Source organism: Zonotrichia leucophrys, unplaced genomic scaffold (assembly GCF_028769735.1).
Source record: "Zonotrichia leucophrys gambelii isolate GWCS_2022_RI unplaced genomic scaffold, RI_Zleu_2.0 Scaffold_53_334942, whole genome shotgun sequence".
Taxonomy (NCBI): domain Eukaryota; kingdom Metazoa; phylum Chordata; class Aves; order Passeriformes; family Passerellidae; genus Zonotrichia; species Zonotrichia leucophrys.
The window spans coordinates 1-27163 of NW_026992258.1; the positions used below are offsets into that span (position 1 = coordinate 1).

General features: G+C 52.1%; 1 protein-coding gene and 2 pseudogenes across 2 annotated transcripts; 1 reads left to right on the plus strand and 2 right to left on the minus strand.

Annotated features, from left to right (window-relative positions):
- Positions 1-1791: 1791 nt before the first annotated feature.
- ZNF3 (zinc finger protein 3) lies at positions 1792-11477 on the minus strand. 2 transcript variants are annotated; one of them, XM_064737392.1, is made up of 2 exons: positions 11341-11477; positions 1792-3265 (listed from the first exon to the last, which is right to left on the minus strand). In XM_064737392.1, exon 2 carries the CDS (start codon positions 3249-3251, stop codon positions 2427-2429), a length of 825 nt encoding a protein of 274 aa, XP_064593462.1. In that variant the 5' UTR covers positions 3252-3265; positions 11341-11477; the 3' UTR covers positions 1792-2426. The 2 variants fall into 2 exon arrangements, with proteins under 2 accessions (XP_064593462.1, XP_064593463.1); XM_064737393.1 differs by lacking the exon at positions 11341-11477 and adding an exon at positions 3495-6157.
- LOC135460520 (zinc finger protein 501-like) lies at positions 10162-14910 on the minus strand (annotated as a pseudogene).
- Positions 14911-19243: 4333 nt separating this feature from the next.
- LOC135460529 (zinc finger protein 22-like) lies at positions 19244-25498 on the plus strand (annotated as a pseudogene).
- Positions 25499-27163: the final 1665 nt, after the last annotated feature.

Genomic DNA, 27163 nt, shown 5'->3' on the forward strand with positions numbered 1-27163 from the left:
TCACACATCAATAAAGCTTCTCTTAATATTCACACAGCATTCATCCCTGAATTGCAAAAGCCAATCATCTCATTAGCCATCTATACCACAAAGGGACCTAAAATCACCGTTAAAAGGTAAAAATACCCAAAGAGGACTAAAATCCATCCATATGGGCCTAAAATCAGCCAAAGGCATCTAAAATCCACCCTAAAACTGCCCAGTTTTTCCTAAAATCAAACAGACCCAAACCCCACTCAAATGGGCCTAAAATCATCCAAAGGGATCTAAAATCCACCCTCACACCCACCAGATTTAGCCTAAAATCAGCCAAAGAGGCCTAAGATCCACCCTAAAGGCTTGAAATCCCTGCAAGGGATCTGACGTCCACCCTAAACCTGCCCAGTTTGGCCTAAAATCACCCAAATGGACCTAAATTCTCCAGGAACAAGACCAAACCCAGCAGCAGAACCGGCACCAGCAGCAAGACTGAGACCAACACTGGAACTGGGATTGGCAGCGCTACAGGACCAGCACCAGGACTAGGACTGAGACCCAGACCAGAACCAGCACCAGAACTGGCACTGGGACCAAGACTGGGAACAAGCCTGACACTGGGACCGGCACCAGGAGCGCTTTAGAGCTGGGACTGGCTCCAGCAGCGCTCCAGGACTGGGAGGAGGAACTCAGGACTGAGACTGGAACTTGGCACCTGCACCGGGACTGCTCTGGGACTGGGACCAGGACCGAGACCGGGAGCCCTCCAGGACTGATACCGAGACCGTCACCGGAACCAGCACTGAGATTGGCAGCGCTCTGGGACCAGGACCCAGACTAAGATTGGCACTGGGAGTACTCCAGGACCAAGACCGGCACCAGCAGCAGCACTGGGTCCAGAACTGCTCTGAGACCGAGACTGAGACCGGGACCGGCACCGCTCTGCGATTGAGATTGACATGAGAACCAGAATCAGCACTGGGAGTGCTCCGGGACTGAGATAGAGACCGAGGCTGGCACTGGGACCGGGATCAGCACCAGGATCACTCTGAGACTGGCACCGGGATCGGAAATGGGATTGGAAATGGGATTGGCACTGGGATCCCTCTCAGACCTCTGCGTTTGTTCCAGGGAGCTTTGGCTGCACCCCTGGGCAGGATGGGGAGGGACCCCTGGGCAGAACAGGACCCCCTTGGTTCACATTGATCCGGTGCAGCCATCCCGGTCCATATGGTCCAGTTTGTATGATCCCAGTCTCTGCTCCTAATCCCTATGGTCCCAGCCTGTGAAATCCTGGTCCATGTGATCCCAGTCTGTACAATCCCAACACATACAATCCCAACCCATACAATACAAGTCTGCATGACCCCCGTCTGTATGGTCCTGATCCATATGGCCCCAGTCTGTGCAGTCCCAGTCTGTGGGATCCCAGGCCATATGATCCCAGCCTGTATGGTCCTGCACGGCACACACCCCAAGGGTCTGGAATTCCAGTTCCCAGCCAGGAAAAGTTGTTCCTGCCCTTGAAGGCAAAGTTCTTAAGAAGGGGCTGAAAGCCAAGTGGAGCAAGATCCTCCAGTGACATTTCACTGCCAGCCTTCAGAACTTCACCCATGGCTGCTGTAGCTCCTGCACTGGGAATTAAATCAGGGCAGGGTCTTTGGTGGCAGCTGCCCTGGCTCAAGGGAGACACTGAGAGAGAAACAGAGCAGGCAAAGAGAGGCAGGAGAGAAAGAAGGACACAAACACAATCAGCTGAGAAGGTGGCCCTCTGCAAATAGAACTGCAACTGACTGAAAATGATTGGGACAGAAATCAGTAACCCTGAAAGGTTTATTTACTATCAAATACATCCCACGCACCCAGCTCCACACAATCCCCATCCCCACCACTGCAAATTGGGATCCCACTTCTCCCAGTCTCCTCCCAACCCCATCTCACTCTGGTGGCTGTGGAATGAGTGAGTTTGGCAAGGGATTGAGTGTTTTAGTGTGGGAACAAGGCATTTTGAAGTGGGATTAAGCCTGTATGAATGAAATTCAGTTGTTTGGCAAGGGATTCAGTTGTCTTGAGGTGACCCTCTTGGCTTTTGGAGTGCAAACAGATGGAGAACACTGTGCAAAATCTTCCCTCACAGACCTCACAAATCCTCCAGAATATTGTCCCCAAACCATCAATTCCGCTTTAAAACCTCTGAAATTGTGGAACTTTAGACATCTATGATCAATTTATTTCATTTAACCCAGTTTTGGCTGTTTTTAAGGGATGAAGATGAAGCAGAAAAAAATTACGGTCAAACCAAGCGGAGAAGCAGCCAGGTGTGTTGCCAACATGGATCACAGGGAATGTGAGTGACCAGGGCTGTGCCCAAAGTGCCTCCTCCAGTGGGGGATGGAGCTGGACCAGCACACGAAGCTCTTCCCAACCTTGGGGCACATGCAGGGCTTCCCTCAGTGGTGCCTCCGTTGGTGTTTGTTCAAGTGAGAGCTCTGTGAGAAGCTCTTCCCACACTGGGGACACTCGTAGGGCTTCTCCCCAGTGTGGATGCGCCGGTGTCTGATGAGGGTGCAGTTGTCCCTGAATCCCTTCCCACAGTCAGGGCATTGGAAGGGCCTCTCCTCTGTGTGAGTCTGATAGTGGCGGAGGAGATTGGAGCAGGTCAGAAACCTCTTCTCACACACCCCACAGTCGTAAAGCCTCTCCCCAGTGTGGGTCCTCTGGTGCTTGGTCAGGTCAGACCTGCAGCTGAAGCTCTTCTCACACTCCCCACACTCATAGGGTTTCTCCCCAGTGTGGATCACCTGGTGCGTGATCAGTTGGGAGCTCCAGCTGAAGCTCTTCCCACACTCTGAACACTCATAGGGCCAGTCCCCAGTGTAGATCCTCTGATGGACGATCAGGTTGGAGCTCATCCTGAAGCTCTTCCCACACTCCCCACACTCGTAGGGCCATTCCCCAGTGTGGGTCACCTGGTGCTGGATCAGCCTGGAGCTCCACTTCAAGCTCTTCCCACACTCCACGCACGTGTGGGGCTTCTCCCCATCATGGAGCTGCTCATGGAGCACCAGCTCTGAGCTCTGGCTCAATCCCTGGCTGCTTTCCCGGCCCAGGCTGGCTCTTTCACCCTCAGATCCCTGCCAGCTGCGTTTGCAGCCCCTCCTCGTGCGGCATCTCCACGGCTTTTCCTCCCCGTTGGCTTCCTGAGCCGTGGAGCCGCTCAAAATGGCCTCTTCCACCAGGTTCTGCTGCGGGCATTTGTCCTCCCTGCTCTCCATGCTCAGCTCCTGCTCTGGGGGAGGAAGGACAAGGACAGGATGGGATTTGCCTCCATGCCACAGGCAAGGGCAAGGAGATCCCCCCAGGGCGTCCCGACCAGAATGGTACTGGCAGCCCCCGGTGTCCCCCCGCGGGGCCTTTTCCGCTCAGCCTTGTACTTGTTCATTCTCCAGTTGTCTTCCCAAAAACCCAACCCAGGGACCCCCAGGGATATCTGGGCCGGTCTCCTTCTCCCTGCTCACCTGCACGATGGCGGGGGAGGGGCGATGATCCCAGGGGGCGGCGAATTCAGGCCGGGCTCGAAACTGCGCTGCACCTTCAGCGCAGCCTTGATCCGCCTTCGTCCCTCCTTTTCCTCCCGCTCCTCCTCTTCCATCCTCCTCCCACTCCTCCGTGTTATCCCCACCTCCTTCTCATCTTCCATCACGCCCTATCCATCCCTTTTCCTCCTCCTCCTCCCTAATCCCACCTCCTTCTCCTCCTTCCATGGCTGCTCTCTCTCCGCCTTCATCCCTCCTCTTCCATCCCTCCTGCCCCTCCTCCTCCCCCATAAACCACTGGAACCCTGAGCGGAAAGGGGACAGGGAAAGGGCGGAACTGTGAGGGGAAAGGGGGCAGGGAAAGGGCGGAACCGTGAGGGGAAAGGGGGCAGGGAAAGGGCAGAACCGTGAGGGGAAAGGGGCAGGCTCAGGCCAAGGGCGGCAACTGTGAGGGGACACTCTGGGAAGCGGCACTCTGCAAACAGAACTGCAACGAACTGAACATGAAAGGGAGAGAAAGCAGAGAGAAAGCAGTAATGTTATGAAAAAAAAATCGGTTAATATTTTTTTTGTGAGAAAGAGTTACAGAGACGCAGCCAGATCGGTCTCTGCCAGGATTCTTAGTGCTTTGTTATTGTAATACCGGGTTGTTAAGGCTTATCTCCTCTTTTGTATTAGTAAAAAACCTGGCTGGGTGGGGTGATGACCCTTCCCCCGAGGCTGTGCTCTCTTACAGCATAGGAAAGACACCTGAGAGGGTGGGGGGGGTTATGCAAAGTGACTCCAAAGTCCAGAATGCTTTGTGGGACCCCGACTCCAGAGGCACAGAAAAAACCCCAAAAACAATGAGCCAAATAAGAGTTGAGAGACTAAAGTGATGTCTGGACGTGAGGAGCCAAGTGCTGAGCCTGCAGAGATGCTGAACACCTTCAGAGCCCCTCTCGCCCTGAGCAGGGAGTGGTCCCAACGCCGGGACCAGGGTAACCGGCGAGGCTCAAAAGCAACATCTGATGGGGACATCACGCCCTAAGGCTCCCATGAGGACTGGATCCCCGGCTCTGCCCCTAGTGGACGGAGCTGCGCATATCCTCCTCCTCTGAGTCGCCCTGGGAGATGCGATGGGGACTGCAGCCCTGCCGGGACGCCCAATCCTGAGCTGATCACTTTTAATAAAGGCATTATAAAGGAGAAGAAGTCTCCTGGCCCTGTTTATTTCAGCTGGGGGCGCTCGTCCGGGATAGCCACGCCGCAAGAAGACTCAAGACTGGCCATCTTGGAACTTCAGGACAGCTGGCTACCAGGACCAGAGGGATCGGCTCAGGAGCAGCGACGCAGAGGAGCACCGGAGTACCGGATTGGTGAGAAAGCCGGTGGCGGGAGCGGGAGACGTGCGCATGTGTGTGTGAATGAGACGGAGGCCAGCAGCCGGACCTTCGAAGTGAGAGGGACTCCTCAGTACCGCGGTTCCGGACTCCTGCGAAGGAGCCGGGCGGGAACAGGGGGCGGAGCTTGGAATTAGTGTGAGTGAGTCGTCTCCCAAGGGGGAATAAAGGGCCCCCCCCTCCGGGCGTGCGGAGGGAATATTTGTATGAGTGGCACGCACCCAAAATAGGCACTGACAGAGGGAAGTCAGGCAGATTTCTCAGTCCCGAGAAGGATTCGGGTAGCATTTGTAAGTCTCGAGAAGGATTCGCGTAAGATTTTATCAGTCCCGAGAAGGATTCGGGTAGCTCACAAGCCCTGCAGGCAAAAGTAAGTCCTGGCACAAGGAGCCAGGCACAAACCCCAGCAAAGGAGGCTGTGGTTTGCTTTTAAGTCCTGATACGGTGAAGCCTAAAAATTGGCGGGTTAGGCAAACTAAAATCAGGCAGTTGTTTTTCCTGACAGAGGGAGTCAGGCACGACCCGGATTCTTAGGCTGAGGTTTCATGTATTCAAGTCCCGATAGATGTAAGACCTGACATGGGGAAAGTTGGGCAATCAAGAGATTGGGCAGTTGTTTCAGTATAAAGTCCTGAGCATCAGGCAGAAATTTTGAAGTTCAGTGGAGGAGGCTGAAGCTCCTCAAAGAAGGTTCTTTTTGAAATTACCAGTCAGTAAAGGCATCTTTGGGACGTTTTTACTGTTGAGACCTGTAAAATGGGAGGGTGTAATAGTAGAAAGACCGGTAAGAGACTGAGGTATATACATCCCAATAGTCCCTTAGGAGAACTGTTAGTAAAATGGGATTCTATAGAGGCCACGGAGGGATTAGATAAAGCAAAAATGATCCATTATTGTATGGAAGTGTGGCCAGAATTAGAGATACAAGGAGGATGGCCTTGGTGTGGGACAAAGGATAAGTGGATGTGCCAGCTATTAAATAATTATCTGACAGCTCGAGGGGGTACTGATCCTGAGCAATTATTGTATGTAGCCTGCTGGTTAAAGAGTGCTGTTGGAGATGAAGGGGTGCGAATTTGTAAGTTGCAGAGGAAGAAAGAGGGGAATGAAGGAGGGGATGATAGGACTAGTAAAAGATGGGATCCCCTGGATTATCTGCCTCCTTCTGCCCCTCCACCTTATAATCCTCTTCTTCAAGCACCTCAAATGGCAGGTCTCGTTCTTCCCCCGGCTGCCATCTCACTACCACCTGTTCAAACTCCTCCTTCTACCTCTTCAGCTTCCACTATGATAAACCCAGTATCCCCTCCAGCTCCTTCTGCACCACCACAAGTGCATACTCCACCTGCTGCATTCTCCACTCCTTCTCCAGCTCCACTTAATATTCACTCAGGCTCTTCTCCCCCTCCTATTGCTGTCCCTTTACCTCCTCCTAGTTGGGACACAAATGCCTCCTCGCCCGATAAACCACTATCAGCAAATACACCTGCTGATGGGCAGAAAGTTCAGGGTAACCCAGATATCCCTCAAAGCAGTTTGGCATCTGAAGATGGGCCGTACTGTAGCACCAGATCCAAGACCTCCAAGGCAGAGAGACTCTTTCCCCTCAGAGAGTTTCCTATGGGAGGAGTAGTGGGAGGTGTTGGCTTTGTGAACGCTCCCCTAACTGCTTCTGAGGTGAGAGGATTCAAGAAAGAGTTGGGGCATTTAGTTGAGGACCCAGTGGGCATAGCTAACCAAGTAGATCAATTTCTAGTTCCAAATATCTACACTTGGGGGGAGATGAATTCCATCCTGAGTATATTATTTTCTCCAGAAGAAGTCCAGATGATTAGGGTGGCTGGCATAAGAATTTGGGAGAAAGATAACCGTCCAGGACCCCAGGTGCCATCAGGTGAACAGAAATTGCCACTAACGGATCCCAGCTGGAACCCTAACCAGGAGGAGGGGAGGAAGGCCATGATGGAATATAGGTCTTTGATAATACGGGGGATCAAAGAGTCAGTTCCCAAAGGAACTAACACCCAATTGGCATTTGAGGGCATGCAGGAGAAAGAGGAAGCTCCTGCTGCCTGGCTTAATCGCCTAAGGCGGAACTTCCAGTTGTACTCTAGAATAGACCCAGACACCCCAGAAGGTCAAATGCTACTAAAAGTCCAATTTGTTACCAAATCTTGGCCTGATATAAGGAGAAAACTGGAAAAGATGGAAGATTGGCAAGAGAGAGACATTAATGAGTTATTAAGAGAGGCATTGAAGGTGTATTTAAGGAGGGAGGAAGAAAAAGCAAAGGCCAAGGCTAAGATCATGGTTGCTGTAGCTAGAGAAAGTGCAGGGTGGGCGGGACCACCACCAGGAGGAGGCAAGAATAGGCCTCTTGTACTATCAGGTGCAAAAGGGATAGAGACACCTCAAGTCCCTTTGAGAGAACGACATTGCTATTACTGTGGAGAGCCAGGACACGTCAGGAGGTTTTGTAGAAAGCTCAGTCTCGATGCAGCAATAGCCAGGGAACAAGATAATTTAGGGAAGATCCTTAGAGGTGATGAGTAGAGGGTCAGGGGCTTTATACTTTAGGGGACCCGATGCGACATCTAGAAGAGCCCTTGGTAAACTTTAAGGTGGGACCCCTAAATGAAGAATTTGAATTTCTGGTTGATACAGGAGCAGATAAGTCCTGTCTCAACAAAGTAACATCTGAAGTTAGATAAAAACAGCTAGGCAGAAAGGATATCCAATACCACCAAATCTGGCCAGTAATACTTAACTTGTAATAAGTGGTGTGAAAGTAAAAGGTACCTTATTGTTGTCTTGTTGTGTGTGTGAGAGTGAGTCACAAGAAAAGTCAGCCTCAACTTCCCGAGCAGGTGGGAAGGGGGCAGTGGGAGTGTGTGTGTGTGTGTGTGTGTGTGTGACCTGCAAACCAGACTAGTGCTCCCCAGATGGGTGAGGGAGCTGTAGCTTTAAGAGCGTGAGTGACACGCAGACAGCCTCACAAGTGAATGTGCACCAGAGGCAACCAGAGTCTGGGCCCTTCCAAGAGGCCCAGAGATACTGAGACCTGTGGGCCAACCCCAAGGTGAGGGGGGGCTATAGGGACCCGTGATTTTCTAGCAATAAGTTTGTGTCTTAAAGGTGTGGAGGAGTGTGGGAAAGTGAATGAGAAATGAGAGAGTGAATATACAAGTTTTACCACATCTCCTTAGAAGGAAGTGTATTGTGTAAAAGAATGGTGTAAGAAAAAAAAAGGGAAAAAGAGATAAAGAGTAAGGGGTTGAAAAAAGTATTTAAGCTGTAAATAAAAGTAAGAAACAGAAGCAAGAGATAAATAAATAAGATCTTGAAAATAGAACAGAAAACCAGTGAATTAAATACACAGAAAAATAGGAAAATAAAAGTACTTTGAGAGTTAAGTTAGCTGAGAAATACAACTCCTTGCAAAATACAGAGTATGTAGAAGTTGATGAGAGAAACATACAAGCTATGGAAAAAGAGAGATTACTGATAACATTAAACAGAGGAGCTGAGTTTTGATAAAATCATTAACAGTAGACCATTAATGCCTGTGTTTGAAAGCCCGTTTCAGGTATTCTTCATTACTAAGACGGTTGGACTCACATCACTCTCACCCCTGGTATTGGACCAGGATTCAACACCAAGTTTTTCCCTCTGGCATTCTGGTATTGGACCGGACTCCACCCCTGTCTCCTTCTGGCATTGGGCCAGACTCCCAGTTTCTTCTTCTGGCATTGGACTAGACTCCACCCCTTTGTCCTTCTGGCATTGAGCCAGAGTCCACACCACTCACCTCTGGGCACTGAATAAGGATTCATCCACATCACAAGGTGATTCACCTGAGTATACTGAGATTTAAAAGTTGACTCTCAGGAGGAAGAGTCAAAAAGACTGAACTGTATGGGAAAAATTGGTATCAGAGTTCTAATATTGCTTAAAATGTTTCAAAACTGTTTTGTGTAAATTAGGTTGGTAAAAAGTTTAAGGCTGTAAATAAGTAATTCTAGTTTAAGTTCCCCAATATACTTCTAAAGACTCCAGGTTAACCCTCTACAGAACACTCCCCTGGGGGGGAAACTAAAATTTGTAGGGAACAGACCAAGAGAGGCTTAACCAGAGAAGCGGGTAGAAGGGACTCTAAAGAGCTTGGAAGCTTCTCCTCAGAAAAAAATTCCCCAAGAGGCAAGGCCGGGTGGGCAGGCTGTGCAAGATGACCCATACCGGACTCTTGGGAAGGGTGGTACTGATGGCTCTGATTGCTGGTGGTGCTCTGAGAAGCCCAGCTGAGCTGTGCAGTGAATGCTACCAACCCCGCTATGAGGAGGAAGTGAGCTCCTTGTCGAGAGTCCACATCAGTTCTAACCCTGATGGTGTTAACCTCTCCCAATTGGTCCATTATCAGAAAAATAAGAGAATGTATTGGATAGCCCAGAATACTGCCACTTTTAGGCAGCCACTCCTAGGAGAGTGCCCTATAGAGGAAGCCTGGTTTTGCTTTGAATGTGATGCTGCTGAAACAAGCTCAGCAGATCTAGTAAAAAGCAAAGAAATGGTGAAAATGGTAAGAAAAACTGTTTGTTACAAGTATTTATATGAGTGTACTGGAAAAGAGATAAACCCCTTTTGGAACACATTTCAGGGGAACTTTAAACCCCTAAGTTTGATCTCATCTGGCAACTGCATTGCTAAGGTGATAACACCAATTTTCTTATTACCCAAAGAAACTGGATCAAGTTTGGGAGTTCCTATATATAATGATTTGGAAGAAATTGAACAAAACCGGGAAAGTGAAATAGAAATTGAGAAAATCCAAAATTGTAAAAGCCAAGTTCAGATCCCAAAATCTGTGTTGAACAAAGTCATCCGGCTCCAGGCAGTATTAAAAATAAAGAATTCAATTATTAGGGACATTTCAAACGAAATAAAAAGATTGGCATGTGTAAATAATCAAGATCAAACTCCTACACTTGATCCCAGTGGGTGGGAGAATTAAGAGATTTCCAGAAAATATGTATGGGAAAAAGTGGTTTTTCTCGCTGTGTGTGTACTTGGAGGATTGCTCTTTTTACTATGCTTATTTGTCTGTTTTAGTAAAACAGTATTGGCTGTACAAACCAATCTGGAAAAACCAAGAAAAGTAACAAGGTTAAGTAAGCATGATTACCACAGTGCACAAGAGATTTATAGTAGATTCAAAACAAAAAATTGTGAGTTGATGCGAGCTTAAGAATTTAAGCTCGATCAAAGAAAAAGAGGGGGGACTGTTATGAAAAAAAAATCGGTTAATATTTTTTTTGTGAGAAAGAGTTACAGAGACGCAGCCAGATCGGTCTCTGCCAGGGTTCTTAGTGCTTTGTTATTGTAATACCGGGTCGTTAAGGCTTATCTCCTCTTTTGTATTAGTAAAAAACCTGGCTGGGTGGGGTGATGACCCTTCCCCTGAGGCTGTGCTCTCTTACAGCATAGGGAAGACACCTGAGAGGGTGGGGGGGTTATGCAAAGTGACTCCAAAGTCCAGAATGCTTTGTGGGACCCCGACTCCAGAGGCACAGAAAAAAAACCCAAAAACAACGAGCCAAATAAGAGTTGAGAGACTAAAGTGATGTCTGGATGTGAGGAGCCAAGTGCTGAGCCTGCAGAGATGCTGAACACCTTCGGAGCCCCTCTCGCCCTGAGCAGGGAGTGGTCCCAACACCGGGACCAGGGTAACCGGCGAGGCTCAAAAGCAACATCTGACGGGGACATCACGCCCTAAGGCTCCCATGAGGACTGGATCCCCGGCTCTGCCCCTAGTGGACGGAGCTGCGCATATCCTCCTCCTCTGAGTCGCCCTGGGAGACGCGATGGGGACTGCAGCCCTGCCGGGACGCCCAATCCTGAGCTGATCACTTTTAATAAAGGCATTATAAAGGAGAAGAAGTCTCCTGGCCCTGTTTATTTCAGTAAGTCTGGGAGTTTTATTTGCTATAAATACATCCCACACACCCAGTCCCTAGCACTTGAAATTGAGATCCCAGCACTTGAAATTGAGATCCCGCATTTCCCAGTCTCTCCACAAAACCATCTAAGCCATGTCAGTGGCTGTGGAATCAAGTGACTTTGTAAAGAGGTAGAGTTAGTTTCAGGGGGAAAAAACCACTTTGATGTGGGCCTGAATCCTTTCCAGGTAAGATCAAGCGGTTTTCACTGGGATTTGAGTGGTTTTGAGGTGACAGATCCATCCCTCTTGGCTTTTGGACTGCAGAGAGGGAGAAGAGAAAAAAGATAAGGCCAAACGAAAAGGAGAAGCAGCCGAGTGTGTTGCCAACATGGATCACAGGGAATGTGAGTGACCACGGATGTGCCCAAAGTGGCTCCTCCAATGGGGGATAGAGCTGGAGCAGCGCTCAAAGCTCTTCCTGCACTCGGAGCACTCGCAGGGCTTCCCTTACCGGTGCCTCTGTTGGTGTCGGGTCAAGTTAGAAGCTGCTGGAGAAGCTCTTCCCACACTGGGGACACTCATAGGGCCTCTCCCCAGTGTGGATGCGCTGATGGATGATGAGGTGGGAGTTCTGCATGAATCCCTTTCCGCAGTCGGGGCAGCGGAAGGGCCTCTCCTCTGTGTGAATCCGATGGTGCAGGAATAAATGGGAGCTGCTCGTAAAGCCCTCCCCACACTTGGAACACTTGTAAGGTCTCTCCCCAGTGTGAATCATGTGGTGCCTGACCAGGGTGGAATGGTGGCTAAAGCTCTTCCTGCACTGCCCACATTTGTAGGGTCTCTCTCCAGTGTGGATGTTCCTGTGCTGGATCAGGCTGGAGCTGCGGCTGAAGCTCTTCCCACACTCGGAACACTCGTAGGGCCTCTCCCCATTGTGGATCATCTGGTAGCTGATCAGGTAGGAGCTCCTTCTGAAGCTCTTCCCACACTCCTCACACTCATGGGGTCTCTCCGTGGTGTGGATGCGTTGATGCTGCATCAGGGTGGAGTTGTCCCTGAATCCCAGTCCGCACTTAGGGCATTGGAAGGGCCTCTCGTCCGTGTGAATCCGATAGTGCAGGAGGAGATAGGAGCTGGTCTTAAACCTCTTCCCACACTTGGAACACTCGTAGGGCCCCTCCCCAGTGTGGATCTTTAGGTGCACGATCAGGGCAGAATAGTGGCTGAACCTCCTTCCACACTCCACACACGCGTACGGCCTCTCTCCAGTGTGGGTCCTCTGGTGCTCGATGAGGCCGGAGCTCCTGCTGAACCTCTTCCCACATTGCCCAGACTCGTAGGGCTTCTCCCCGGTGTGGATCACCTGGTGCCTGATCAGGTGAGAGCGCCGTCTGAAGCTCATCCCACACTCTCCACACTCATAGGGCCATTCACCAGTGTGGATCACCTGGTGCAGGATCAGGCTGGAGCTCCACCTGAAGCTCTTCCCACACTCCACGCACGTCTGGGTCTTCTCCCCATCATGGAGCTGCTCATGGAGCACCAGCTCCGAGCTCTGGCTCCATCTCCGGCCGCCTTCCTGGCCCAGGCTGGCTCTTTCCCCCTCAGATCCCCGCCAGCTGCGTTTGCAGCCCCTCCTCGTGCGGCATCTCCAGGGCTTTTCCTCCCCGTTGGCTTCCTGCACCATGGAGCCGCTCAAAACGGCCTCTTCCACCAGGTTCTGCCGTGGGCATTTGTCCTCCCTGCTCTCCATGCTCAGCTCCTGCTCTGGGGGAGGAAGGACAAGGACAGGATGGGATTTGCCTCCGTGCCACAGGCAAGGGCAAGGAGATCCCCCCAGGGCTGAGCTGCAGCCGGGGCCGTGCTGGGCTGGGAGATGGAGCAGCACAGGGGGAAAGTGGCACTGACTTCCTCCTCACCTGCCTCAGTGTCCTGGAGCATCTTCCTCTTTCTTGCAGCCTTCCCTGGTGTTGGCAATGGGAAATCCTGGAGTAAGAGGGTAAGAGTGTAAGAGAGTAACGTTCCCGTTACAATACAATAAATCTTCTTCTCTGTTGAATATTCTATTTCTCACTAACCAATCTAGGGCAAGATATAAATCCTATAGCATTTACATACAGTATATAAAAGTCATTACATCACCATACTGTGTTACATTTCAAACCATAAATACTTCTTTTTGGACTCCTCCTGCTGAGCTAGTAGGGTCTGCTCTGACCCCTGGGTCTGTCTGAAGCAGAGGAAATTTTTTCATCAAAAGGAGATTGATTACCTTCAGTGGGGCCACACCACTGTTTTCCAATTGTTCACTAACTAAGGTATCTAAAAGCTTGCTTTCATTTCAATCTTGCTTAGACTTTCCACATTATCAAAATCTTTTGCCAGACAATCATATTTATAAGGCTTCCCTGTTTCATCTTACGCAACACATGTTGAGTTTGAAGGTCCCTCTGCCCATGTCAATCTCTACAAGTCACAGGACACCTGGGCTTCAGATAAACCTCCCAAACACCAAGATTCAGCCCTGAAAAAGCCTCCCAGGAGTTCCCCTCCCCTTTGGTATTCGGAGGTTCCCCCCTGTCCCAGTTGCTGGGGTCACGCTTGGATTGTGTGTCCCCCTTCTCCTTGGTGCCCACCCTGCCCAGGCTGCTGGCAGTCCCAGCAATGCCAAAAGCTCCCCCCTCTTGGCTCTCCCCATTTCGGGATGCCGGGGCTCTTTGGGCTCCCGGGCTCCCTTCTCCCCTCATTCTCTGCTCTGGGCTGCAGCACCTTGTGAGAGTCAGTCCGAAATATCCTTCTCTTTTGCCTCACGATTACCACGAAGAGAGACTACTGAAAAATTTAAAAACTGCTGAACCAGTGTGGGGGAAAATCATGTTCTTGACTCCTACCTCACTGTTTCCACAGGTGGTGTTTGCTATATGCGACACTGAACTCACAGGGGCACCCTGCCCTTTTCTGAACAATGGTCCTGGAACTTCTGCCCACCTCCTGGCCTGGCTGGTTTGAGCTTAGGGGTGGTCCCTCTTCCAAGAGAAGACCCCTCTTGCCCATCTTCAACCATTGTGACAGACAAGTAGAGATGTAGGCCTCTTCATCAAGGAACCGAGACAAGAAACCCCTGTGTGAGAAGGCCCCCTCACCTTCTTCCAGAGACTGGCACTGAAACCCCCAACTCGGGGGAGGTGTGCGGGGGGGGGAGAGGAAAGCTGCCCAGAGCAAGCACAAGTGCGAACACTGGGCCATGAAAACAATGGCTCTCGCTTGCTGCCTGGCTCGACTTTGTGTACCCTTGAACAAATACTCTCCTTTCCCCCTGAAGACCTTTGTTTTACTTGTGAAATTCATTCCCTCTTCCCCCAACGAAAAAATAGTGTAACTGGGGGTCCAGATGAAATGTGCCTCTGAGAGCTCCCCAGACATGGCCTGGTGAACTTCATCGGCTGGACCCCAAAGGATAAAGCAGCACCACGATTGGTAGCTATAACCCATCCCCCCTTTTTCCTCCCTCTTTTCCATATTTCCTTTGGTTCCCCTCACCAACGTATTTCTGTTCTGGTTATTTCAATAAAATTGCATTTGTTGATTGTTGCTGCAAATCCCTTGTGCCTTTGTTGGTTCTTTGCACCTTGAGATGACCCCTACGAACTATCAGATTATCCGTTCACTAGGACGGATCGTGACACGGCTCCAAGGAGTGCCCCCTGCCCCTCTCCAGGCTCTTGAGGCTCCCGCCAATGGCGGCCCTCCCCCCTCTCTGGGCTCCCCACTTTGGGCTCCTGGGGGACACAGGGCTCTGCTCCTCCAGGCTGCCTCTGCCGGCAGCCGCCACCGGCACCCCCCGATGTCCCCCCGAGGGGCCTTTTCCGCTCAGCCTTGGACTGCTTCATTCTCCAAATATCCCCCCAAAAACCGAACCCAGCGACTCCCCAGGATATCCGGGCCGGGATCCTCCTCCCGGCTCACCTGCGCGTGGGGGGGAGAGGGGGGCGATGATTCCACAGGTGGGGGCTGCGAATTCAGGCAGGGCTGGAGCGCGATTCCGTCTGCTCAGCCTTGATGCGCCTTTATCCCCCCTCTTCCTCCCGCTCCTCCTCTGTCTTATCCCCACCTCCTTTTGCTCCTCCTTCTCTCCTCCCTCTCCTGCTCCCCCCTAACCCCGCCTCCTTCCCTCCTCTTTCTCGTCCCGCTCCTCCTCTTCCATCTCCGCTGCTCCTCCTCCTCCTCCTCCTCATTCCTTTCCCCACCTCCTTCTTCTCTTCCATCCCGCCCCTTCCATCCCTTCTCGTCCTCCTCCTCCCCATTCATTCCTGCCCATCCCCCCTTCCTACTCCCCTTTCATCCCTGCCCTTCCCTCCCTCCTCCTCCTCCCCCAGCAGCAGCCACACCCTCGCTGCCCCGTTCCCGCAGCCCTCGCAGCCCGTGGCAGGAGCGGGGATGGAGCCGGGACAGGTCGGGATGGGCAGCGCGGGGCTCTCGGCTGCTCCCAGCTGCTGCGGGCGGGGGGAACCCGGCCCGGGCCAAAGGAGAGGCAAACTGGGCAAACTGGGGGCTGCACATCCCAACTAGGCCTTGCTGGGGACCCTGCCTGGCCACTGCCAGCCCTTGGGGCTCCTCTCGGCACATCCGCCAGGGGGGAACACACACAGGGCTGGGGGATCCCAGCAGTGGCAGCACTGGGACTGGTTTCTACTGGGAGTGACTGGGAATGCCTGTGAGCATGCTGAGGGACACTGGGATATTCCAGGAGTGTCTGTTAACCATACTTGGGTGACTGGAACCACATTGGGATCAGGTAGGACCATGCTGGGAAGAACTGGAACCCCATGCTGGGTGTACCTGGGAGCGAGTGGGAGTGACTGGGTGTACACTGGGGTCAACTGGGCATGACTGGGTCCAGGCTGGCAGGGACTGGGATCATCTATGGATTGGTTGGCACTATTCTAGGGACAACTGGGATCACACTGAGAGGAACAGAGATTGACTGGAACCGTGCTGGGGGCTACTGGGATCCTACTGGGATGACAGGAGGAGAAGCTGGCCAATGCTGGGAGTCACTGGCAGCATACTGGATCATACAGGCAGCAACTGGGACTGCACTGAGGGTGACTGGGAGTGGCTGTCAGCAACTGGCATCAGGCTGGAAGCAACTTAGGGCAACTGAGAGTGACTGGGAACATGCTGGGAGTAACTGGGATATACTGGGAGAGACTGAAATCACCCTGGGGGTAAATGGGAGCAACTGGAACCACACTGGATGATCATGGGAGCAGCTGTGCCCATGCTGGGATCATACTGGGATCATACTGGGAGTGACTGGGAAGGTGCTGGCTCTGACTAGAACTGTTGAAGTGAAGGGAGCGACCCACCTTTGTTGGTCAGCATCTGACTCCAATTTATTGATCAACCAGGCACTTTTTATAACAGTGTTAATTCACTTCATGCATATTGCAAAATCTGAGCTCCCGATAGGCTGTAGAGAAAACTTCAGCTCCTCCTTTTGTTTACAATACCTGAAGTTAGTTTATTGAAACCAAGATAAGTGTTCTCACCATGATATGAAAAGTTCTCAAAATCTTTATATCTGTTTCCCAGAACGGTCATCTGTTCCCAGAGCAGCCAAGGACAGAATATTGCCTGTTTTTGAGGAAACGGTCTGAGAATCTTGTTGTTTATATAAAAGGTGGCTGACAACCTAATTATTCACAGGATCAAGCCTGGGAAAGGCTGCTTTTCCCTTAGCTGAATACCTTCATGGCCTCTTTCTTTAAGCCATGCTTGAACCAGGCTCTCCACATAGAACCATACTGGAAGTGACTGGGAGCAACTGGGCCCACACTGGGAGTGCCAGGGAGTCACTCTGAGCATGACTGCAATAATGCTGGGAGTATCTGGGACTGACTGGGGTCATACTGGGGGTGACTGGAACCATACTGGGAGTGACTACTGCTCCTGCTGGGGTCATCCTGGGAGCCACTGGGATCATACTTTGGGCAACTGCCAGAAACTGGGATCATGCTGGTGGCCACTGGGAGGAACTGGGAAAGACTGGGATCATTCTGAGCTAACTAGAACCGTACTAGGCTAACTGGGATATGCTGGGAGTGTCTGTGACCATACTGCGGGGACTGGAAGCACAACAGCTGGGACCATGCTGGGGGCAACTGGGAGTGAGTTGGACCTTGGTGAGTGGGACTGGGACTATTCTAGGGACAACTGAGATCATACTGGAAAGAACTGGGAAGCAGTGGAACTATACTGGGAGCAACAGGGATCATACTGGGATGACAGTGGAAACAGCTGAGTCCATGTTGGGTGAGACTGGGATCACACTGAGGGTTCTTGGAATCATACTGGGATTGACTGGGAGTGGCTGTGAGCAACTGGAATCATGCTGAAAGCAACTAAGGGGAACTGGGAGTGACTGGGAATATTCTGGGGGGACTGGGAATCATGAGGATCATACTACAGGCTCCTGGGGTCATGCTGGCATTGACGGGGAGGAACTGGGATCACATTGTGGGGCTACTAGCATCATACTGGGAGTGACTGGGAGTAATTTGAGTTATACTACAAGTGACCAGCATCATACTGGGAGTGACTGGGATCATCCTAGAAGTGACTGGAACCACACTGGGAGTGACTACTGCTCCTGCTGGGGTCATCCTGGGAGTGACTGGGATCACACTTTGGGACGTTGCCAGAAACTGGGATCATGATGAAGGCAACTGGGAGGAACTGGGAAAGACTGGGATCATTCTGAGCTAACTAGAACTGTGCTAGGCTGTCGCAGTCGAGGCAGTCATAAAGCAGAGACCACAAGCAGTCTCAGTTGGTAACACCTGGCAACAGTTTATTAATGAAAATGGCTGATCTTTTATACACTTTCCAGTTGTTTACCCTTCTTCTACCTTAGCTATTGGCCACAATAATTCAACACCATGCCATTGGTGAAAAGTTACTCTGACTCCACCTAACTTTCTAAAAATGCTTCATCCAGCTGCAGAATGTTCTTATCTTCCTTCTCTCGATCTCCTTGGTTACGACCTTGGAGAAAGCTCCTTATCAGCTTCTTCTTCTTCTTACATCTCGCTCCTTTAGCTAACAGGCCTGCTGCTAGCCCCTTCCACACTAGGCCAACTGGGATACACTGTGAGTTTCTGTGACCTTACTGGGGCAACTGGAAGCACACAGGGAACAGCTGGGACCATGCTGGGGGCAACTGGGAATGAGTGGGATTATACTGAGAGGGACTGGGACTATCGTGGGGAGAGCTGGGATCATACCGGGAAGAACTGGGAACAACTGGAACTACACGGGAGGTAACAGAGATCATACTGGGATGAGAGTGGAAGCAGTTGAGTCCATACTGGGTGAGACTGGGATCACACTGAAGGTGACTGGAATCATACTGGGATTGACTGGGAGTGGTTGTGAGCAACTGGAATCATGCTAAAAGTAACTGGGGGGAAGTTGGAGTGACTGGGAGTATGCTGGTGGTGACTGGGATATACTGGGAGAGACTGGGAGTCACAAGGATCATACTGGAGGCTCCTGGGGTTATGCTGGCATTGACAGAGAGTAACTGGGATCACACTGGGGGCCACTGGCATCAGACTGGGAGTGACTGGAGTTAGACCGCAAGTGCCTGGGATGATACTGGGAGTGAGTAGGATCATACTGGGACTGACTTGGGTCATACTGGGACTGACTGGGATCATACTGGGAGTAGCTACAATCGGACTGGGATTGTAGGGGGTGTGATTGGTCCCTGTCTGGGGGGTGCTGGGAGCTGCCAGGTGCATGCTGGGAGGTGACTGCGCAGCCACTGGGAGGAACTGGGAGCAACTGGGAATGGCAGGATGCAGCTGCAGCAGCGGCAGCTCCCCAGTGGCCCCGTGCCAGTGCCGCTCATGGTGCCGGCTCTGGCTGTGCCGAGATCCCGCTGGAAGGGGATCCCAGCCAGGGACCCCACGGATACCAACCGGGGGAACCCCGGGCCGGGCTGCGACAGCGCCACGGGCAGGGAACGCAGGGACAGGAGAACTGGGGGGACACCGAGATTTGGGGGCTGGGGGGCACGGGGGAACCAAAGGGGGAACCAAAGGGAGAGCTGGGGGAGCAGGGAATGGGGTTTGGGGGTTCCAGGACTGAGAAAAGGGGAGGCTGTGGTGGGCAGAGGGGGGACGGGCTGGGCTAAGGGGGTTCCTGCATGCAGGAAAGGGAGCTCCAAGGGTCCCCGGTGTCCCCATTCCATGCAAAAGGTGGGAAAACCCGGGATGGCTGGGAATAGGGGTCTCGGGTGTCCTCGGTGTGGAGGAGATGTGGGGCTGGGGACTGGGAAAGGCAGGAATTGGGGTCCAGGGGGTCTCTGGGGGAAGGAAAAGGGGGCTCTGGGGGCTGGGAGAGGCGGGATGGCCGGGAAGGGGGTGCGGGTGTCACTGGTGTCGGATAAGGAGGTGCAGGGTGGATCCCCTGCCCAGGAATGGGGGTTCAGGGGCCCCCCGGTGCTCCGGGATGGGCGATCAGACAGTCCCGGTGCCGGGGGTCCCCCTCACCTCTCGCCGCCCCCCGGGGCCCCAGGAGCGCCCCCAGCCCCAGCGCTGGAGCCATCGCGCTGCTCCTCCTCACTCCCAGTGTGATCCCAGTACAGTCCCAGTAGAACTCAGTCACCCGGGAGCTGCTCCCAGGATGATCCCAGTACAGCCCAGTCACTCCCACTGCTGCCATCCCCCCCACCCCTCGCTCCGTTCCGACCTGGCCCGCCTCCATCCCCGCTCCTCCCGCCGGCTGCGAGGGCTCCGGGACCGGGGGAGGAGGAGGAGGGAGGGAGGAAGAGGCGGAGCGGCAGCAGGAAGCGGCAAGAGCAGAGCGCGGCTGGAATCGGGCGGCTCCGGCGCTGCCTGAACTCCGGACCCCGGGAGCATCGCCCCCCATCCCGCAGGTGCCGGGGGAGGTTCCCCCCTGTCCCACCTGCTGGGGGTCACACTTGGACTGGGGGTCCCCTGTCCACTCGTTGCCCGCCCTCCCCAGGCTGCTGGGAGACCCAGTTGGCTCCCAGCATGGGCCTGGTAGCTCCCAGTAACCCCCAGTCAGGGTCCAATCACACCCTCTCTAATCCCAGTATGATTGTAGCCACTCCCAGTATGATCCCAGTCACTGCCAGTCTGATACCAGTGCCCCCAGTGTGATCCCAGTTGCCCCCTGTCAATGCCAGCATGACCCCAGGAGCCTCCAGTGTGATCCCAGTGACTCTCTGTCTCTCCCAGTATATCCCAGTTACCCCCCACATGCTCCCAGACACTCCCACTTTCTACCAGTTGCTTTCAGCACAATTCCAGTTGCTCACAGCCACTCCCAGTCAATCCCAGCATGATTCCAGTCACTGTCAGTGTGATCCCAGTCTAATCCAGCATGGACTCTGCTGCTCTCACTCTGATTCAAGTTTGATCCCATTTTCCCCCAACAGAGTTCCAGTTGTTCCCAGTCCCTCCCATTACGACCCCAGTTAACCTGAGATTTGTGCCAGTCCCTCCCAACAGGGTCTCAGTCATGCCCAGTTACCCCAAGCGTGGTCCGATTTGCCCCCAGCAAGACCCCAGCTGTTCCCAGTGTGGTTCCAGTCCCCCCCAGTATGGTTACAGGCATTCCCAGTACATCCCAGTTACCCCAGTAAGGTTCTAGTTACCTCAGAATGATCCCAGTCTTTCCCAGTAACTCCCAGCTGCCCCAGTTATAGTCTCAATCTTCTCAGCATGGTTCCAGACCCTTCCAGCCGATCCCAGTTTCTCCCAATATATCCCCATTTTCCTCCCAACATGGGCCCAGTAGCTCCCAGTAACCCCCAGTCAGGTTCCATTCATGCCCAGTATAATCCCAATATGAGTGTTGCCACTCCAGTATGATTCCAGTCACCTGCAGTCTAATACCAGTTGCTCCCAGTCACTCCCAGTCACTCCCAGTCTGATGCCAGTGCCCCCAGTGTGATCCCAGTTGCTCCCAGTATGGGCCCAGCTGTTCCCAGTGTGCTTCCATCACTCTCCTATTGTTACAAACACTCCCAGTATGGTCCCAGTTGAAACCAGTTGCCTCTGCTATAATCCCAGTCACTCCCCATATGATCCCAGTCCCTCCCAGCATGGTCCCACTCACTCCCATTTGCCCCCAATGTGGTCCCAGTTCTCCCCAGCATGGTCCCAGCTGTTCCCAGTGTAATTCCAGTCACACCAGTATGGTTCCAGACACTCCCAGTATATCCCAGTTGCCCCCAGCATGTCTGTAGTCATTTCCTGACACTGCCAGTGGCCCCAGTAAGGTGTCAGTTCTCCCAGTATGATCCCCCAGTCATGCCCAGTATATCCCAGTTGTCTTCAGCATGCATCCAGTCCTTGCCAGTTCCTCCAGTTTGCTTGCAGCATCATCCCAGTTTCTCTCAGTTGCTCCCAGTAGCCCAAAGTGTGATCTCAGTCACTCACTTTGACTCCATTATGATCCCAGTAAGCTCCAGTTTGATCCCAGTCACATGCCAGCCCTCCCAGTGTGGTCCCAGTTGCTTCCAATTTCTCCCAGTATGGTCCCAGCTGCCTCCAGGATGGTTCCAGTTGCTTTCTAGATCAATCCAGTCAGTCCCAGTATGATGCCATTTGCTCCATGCATACTCCCAGTTGCTCCCAGTAGCCTAAATTGTGATCCCACTCACTCCCTTTCAACCTCAATATGATCCCAGTAGGCTCCAGTTTTATCTCAGTCACATGCCAGCCCTCCCAGTATGGTCCCAGATGCTTCCAGCATGGTTCCAGTTGCTTCCTAGATCAGCCCAGTCATTCCCAGTGTGATGCCATTTGCTCCCAGCATGCTCCCAGTTGCTCCCAGTCAGGCCCAGTATGGGGGATGATGTGCAGGCTGTGTTCCCAGTCGCTCTCAGACACTCCCAGAATTAGTCCAGTCCCTCCCAGTAAGATCCAAAGATGAGCCCAGTGTGCTCCCAGTCCCTGCCAGTATGAACCAGTTGTGCTCCACATGATTCCAGTTGCTCTCTTTCACACTCACTTTTGTTCCAGTCCCTCCCAGTATCTCCCAGTGTAGCCCAGTTCACCCCAGCATGTTCTCAGTCACTCCGAGTTGGGTTTTTGGGGGGATGTTTGGAGAATGAAGCAGTCCAAGGCTGAGCGGAAAAGGCCCCTCGGGGGGACATTGGGGGGTGCCGGTGGCGGCTGCTGGCAGAGGCAGCCTGGAGGAGCAGCGCCCTGTGTCCCCCAGGAGCCCAAAGTGGGGAGCCCAGAGAGGGGGGAGCGCCGCCATTGGCGGGAGCCTCAAGAGCCTGGAGAGGGGCAGGGGGGACTCCTTGGAGCCGCTGCAGCCCCGAGCAGAGAATGAGGGGAGAAGGGAGCCCGGGAGCCCAAAGAGCCCCAGCATCCCGAAATGGGGAGAGCCAAGAGGGGGGAGCTTTTGGCATTGCTGGGACTGCCAGCAGCCTGGGCAGGGCGGGCACCGAGGAGAAGGGGTGTGACCCCAGCAGCTGGGACAGGGGGGAAACCCCGAACACCAAAGGGGAGGGGAACTCTTGGGAGGGTTTTTCAGGGCTGAATCTTGTTGTTTGGGAGGGTTTTCTGGAGCCCAGGTGTCCGGTGACTTGTAGAGATGGACTCGGGCAGTGGGACCTTCAAACTCAACATGCTCATCTGTTGTTTTCCCCAAACCAGGATTTCCCATTGCCAAGCCCTGGGAGGCTGCGAGGAAGAGGAAGATGCCCTAGGGCACTGAGGCAGGTGAGGAGGAAGTCAGTGTCTCTGGAATCCTTAAAATCAGAGGGTTTTGGGAAAGCTGCAAAAGGCAAACCTCAGTGACAGTAGAACTGTGATTAGAGCTTTGCAGCAGCCATAAGATTGGACAGCAGAAAAATTATATAAGAAGTAGAAATGAAGGAGAAATAGAACAATGTTCTGTTCATTAACACCTATTTAGAATAACTCTCTAACCTGTAGAAAAGTATATCTAGGAAGATATTAGGAAGTTCCAAGCTTAATAATGCAGCTCTGTGCATTGTGTTTTAAGGCTTTGTCATGGTTTAGGCCTGGCACAGAGCCAGTGCCCCCATGAGAATACCCTCTCCCTGGTGTCTGCTGTGAGATGTGACCAGGAATAAGCAAAGCAGGCTCCAACTTAGAAATAAAGAAAACTTTATTAACTAAACTACACGAAAAGAAGGGAAAAAACTATAAGGGAAAAACCTGAAAACCTTACAAAAAGCACTTTCCTCCTCCTCCCCACCAAAATTTCCCAATGTAATACATTCCCCCAAATCACCAACTCTCAGTCCAGCACCACCCTTTAGAATACTCAGTCTTCAGTTCATGAAGAGTCCTTCTTGCACCATAGGCTTCCCCTGGAAACACGCTGAAACCTCGTGTGCTTCCATGTCACTCAGCACTGCCTGGAAAGTCCTTTGCCATTGTGACATCTTTCCTTTCATGCCCAGTGCTCTCACCACTGTGCACGGACCAGAGCTGCTTCTAGGATTGTCTTTTAAGGATGCCTTGTCTCATTCCAAAAAAGGCACAGTCTCTCCTTCGGGACATCTGTCCCCCCCATTTTTTCATCCCTGGGGCCAAGGGGTACCCACACTGAACCCTCCCAGTTCTGTGGCACTGCCTCCCCCTAAATGCAGTCTCTGTGTCACAGGAATAAAAATGGTTCAGTCTATGGCTACACAAGAAAAGTCCAGCCAAAAGGCCACTCCATCTCTCCCCCCACTCAGCCAGACTTCTCCACTTCCCTCAGGTCTGGTCCTTGTTATCTCATTCCTTATCTCTCTTCTTATTCAGCTCCGAGGAGGATCAGCATTTTTGCAAGGTCCCAATCATGTAAGAAAAGGGTTAAAATTTCAGTCTCTGCCTGTCCCAGAGCTCCGGCACTCCCACGAACTCCCACGCTGCCCTGGCCGGGCACCTTCTCGCCACACTCTCCCCTCCTCCTCCTCGGCCAGCTGCTATCACATTCCGTCGCCGTCGCCGGCTCTCCCTCTCTCTCTTTCCGGGGGAAGGGGGGGGCTGGCTGCCTGATGTCTCTTGGAGCTCTTCCACCCTTTCATCCTCAAGGGCCTCCTCACCCCCCCATCTCTGTGCAGGCCCAGGCCTACCACATGGCTGCCCCTCCCCCGCCCAGCAGCAGCAGCTGGACCGGGGGGAGGGAGATCTAACCTCTTTGCCTCGAAGTCCCAAGAGAAACTCCTAGGGCCCCAGGGCCGAAGCTCTGCTTTTAACCACTGTGTGTTTTCAGAGATGTGTCCAAACCCCACTGGCCACATCAGGTGCCAATATCAAAATCTGAGCACCCATTGGTTTGACCACAGCATCCCAGAATTCCCACTTCTTCCTGGTCAAACCACCACAGGCTTACAAGCAGGTATTGTATCTGAAATAAGCAAGCATTGTTTTACCAAAGGTACAGTTGCTTGGATGAAACTACTGTCAATATGCTTTTTCTTTGTGTGATTATCAAAAAACTTTTAAAGTAAGTTTTAACATTAAGATCTTAGTCTGCCGCCTGGGATGAGTACTGGCATCTTCCCATTGTCATAACCAAGTAATGGGACTGATGCTGGAAAATAAAACAGCTCAAGACGTGTTCCTGGCAATCCCGTCCTGTTTGTGATCTGTGCACAGCCCCGAGCTGGCGATGAGTGCTCCTTTCCTCTCTGTGCTGCTCCATCTCCCAGCACAGCCCCAGGCTGCAGCACAGCCCTGTGGAGATCTCCTTGCCCTTGCCTGTGGCACAGAGGCAAATCCCATCCTGTCCTTGTCCTTCCTCCCCCAGAGCAGGAGCTGAGCATGGAGAGCAGGGAGGACAAATGCCCGCGGCAGAACCTGGTGGCAGAGGCCGTTCTGAGCGGCTCCACGGCGCAGGAAGCCAACGGGGAGGAAAAGCCCTGGAGATGCCGCACGAGGAGGGGCTGCAAACGCAGCTGGCGGGGATCTGAGGGGGAAAGAGCCAGCCTGGGCCGGGAAGGTGGCCGGAGATGGAGCCAGAGCTCGGAGCTGGTGCTCCATGATGGGGAGAAGCCCCACACATGCGTGGAGTGTGGGAAGAGCTTCAGGTGGAGCTGCCACCTAATCAGACACCAGAGGACCCACACTGGGGAACAGCCCTACAAGTGTGATAAATGCTGGAAGAGGTTCCAGACCAGCTCTGATCTCCTCGTGCACCAGAGCACACACACAGAGGAGAGGCCCTCCCGCTGCCCTGACTGCAGGAAGGCATTCAGGCACAACTCCAGTCCTGTCACGCACTGATGCATCCTGTTGCCACCGCTACAAGGGCTAGGAGCGTGGTGTCCCGGGTCGAGCACGGCTCGGTGGCAGCACCCCTGCCACATGGAGCAAAGCACACGCAGACACCAGTGTGGTGGATGGTGAAATGGTGTTTATTAATGGCTAACCGGGGTGATTTATAACGGGGGTAACGGTAGGGTAATGGCAAAAGGGGAGGTGTTTCACCTGAGCGTGACATCATGTTATCTTTGTGACATCTCGCGATATCTTGAGTCCACACTGGGGAGAGGTCCCACGAGTGTGGGGAGTGTGGGAAGAGCTTCAGGCAGCATTCCAACCTGATTCACCACCAAAAGATCCACACAGGGGAGAGGCCCTACGAGTGTGATCAATGCAGGAAGAGGTTTCTGACCAACTCCCATCTCCTCCGGCACTATCAGATTCACACAGAGGAGAGGCCCTTCCGCTGCTTTGACTGCGGGAAGGGATTCAAGAGCAACTCCCACCTCGTCAGCCACCGGCGCATCCACACCAGGGAGAGGCCCTATGAGTGTCCCCTGTGTGGGAAGAGCTTCTCACAAAGCTCTCACTTGAACAAACACCAAGGAGGCACCAGTAAGGGAAGCCCTGCGAGTGCCCCAAGTGCGGGAAGAGCTTTGTGCGCTGGTCCAGCTCCATCCCCCACTGGAGGAGGCACTTTGGGCACAGCCCTGGTCATTCACATTCCCTGTGATCCATGTTGGCAACACACCTGGCTGCTTCTCCTTTTGGTTTGGCATTAATTTTTTTCTCTTTTCCATGTTTTTCCACTCTAGAAGCCAAGAGGGATCGATCTATCACTTCATAACCACTGAGATTCCACTGAAAATAACTGAATTTTAACCCAGAAATGCTCAATCCTACCTCAAATTGCTTGTTTTCTCCTCAAAAAAACTCAGTCCCAGGCCAAACTCACTCTTTGCCACAGCCAGCAGGGTGAGTTGGGGTTGGGAGGCGATTGGTAGAAGTGGGATCCCAATTTGGAGCAATGGGATGGGGATTGTGTGAGGCTGGCTGGGTGGGATGTATTTGATAGCAAATAAAACTTTCAGAGTTACTGATTCTGTCCTGTTCATTTTCAGTCAGTTCTGTTTGCAGAGCGCTGCCTTCTCAGCTGATTAAATTCCTATAAAAGTCCCATTTTTAAAATCATCTAGCCACTAACAATTCAAAAACCAATACCCAAATAAAACCACACACCCCCAATAAATATTTTAAAAATAATTTTAATTGTTTTAGAGTACTTAAGGATGGTATTGAAGTTTAATTGTTTGATAAAATGTCTGAGAAATTATAGTGGTGTTTGGTTGTTAGTTGTTTTAGGTATTTTTTACAATCGTTAGTTACTTTAGATATTTTTTTATCTGAAGTATAGTAGTTATTGAAAAACTTAAAACTTTCAAAAGGTGTTTCTTGATATATAATTTGTTTATTTATATGCATTGGTAATATTATAGTAATAGTTGTTGATTTCGGTTGAATCATTGTTGCAGTATTGTAAAAAAGACTTGAGATTTTATATTTCATTTTTATTATAATTTATTTAATTTCAATTATTATTTCTTTCTTTATAATTTTATTGCATTTTGTTGAGGGGATAGGAAGGAAGTGAAAGGCAGGAACATTTTTTCCTGGCTGGGAACTGGAATTCCAGACCCTGGGAGTGTGTGCAGGACCTCACAGACTGGGATCAAATATGGCCTGGGATCAAATATGGGCTGGGATCCTTTGGATTGGGGCTGCACAAACTGGGACCATATGGATCAGGACCACACAGACTGGGATCAACTGGACTGGGATCAAATATAGGCTGGGACTGTTTCATAAAGTAACTTTGTTCTATAGTTTTTATTTCTGTTGTTAATTAAGCTTAGTAGAATAGCTGCTTGTGTTAAACTGCCTGCTCGGATGGGATAACATCCAATGCACACAGGATGAGGACACCTGTACAGATCTGCCGACTATCAGCACTCACCGTCTGAAGGCAGAGTGGACCAAGGCCCAAAAACTGGAGGTGATAAAGAG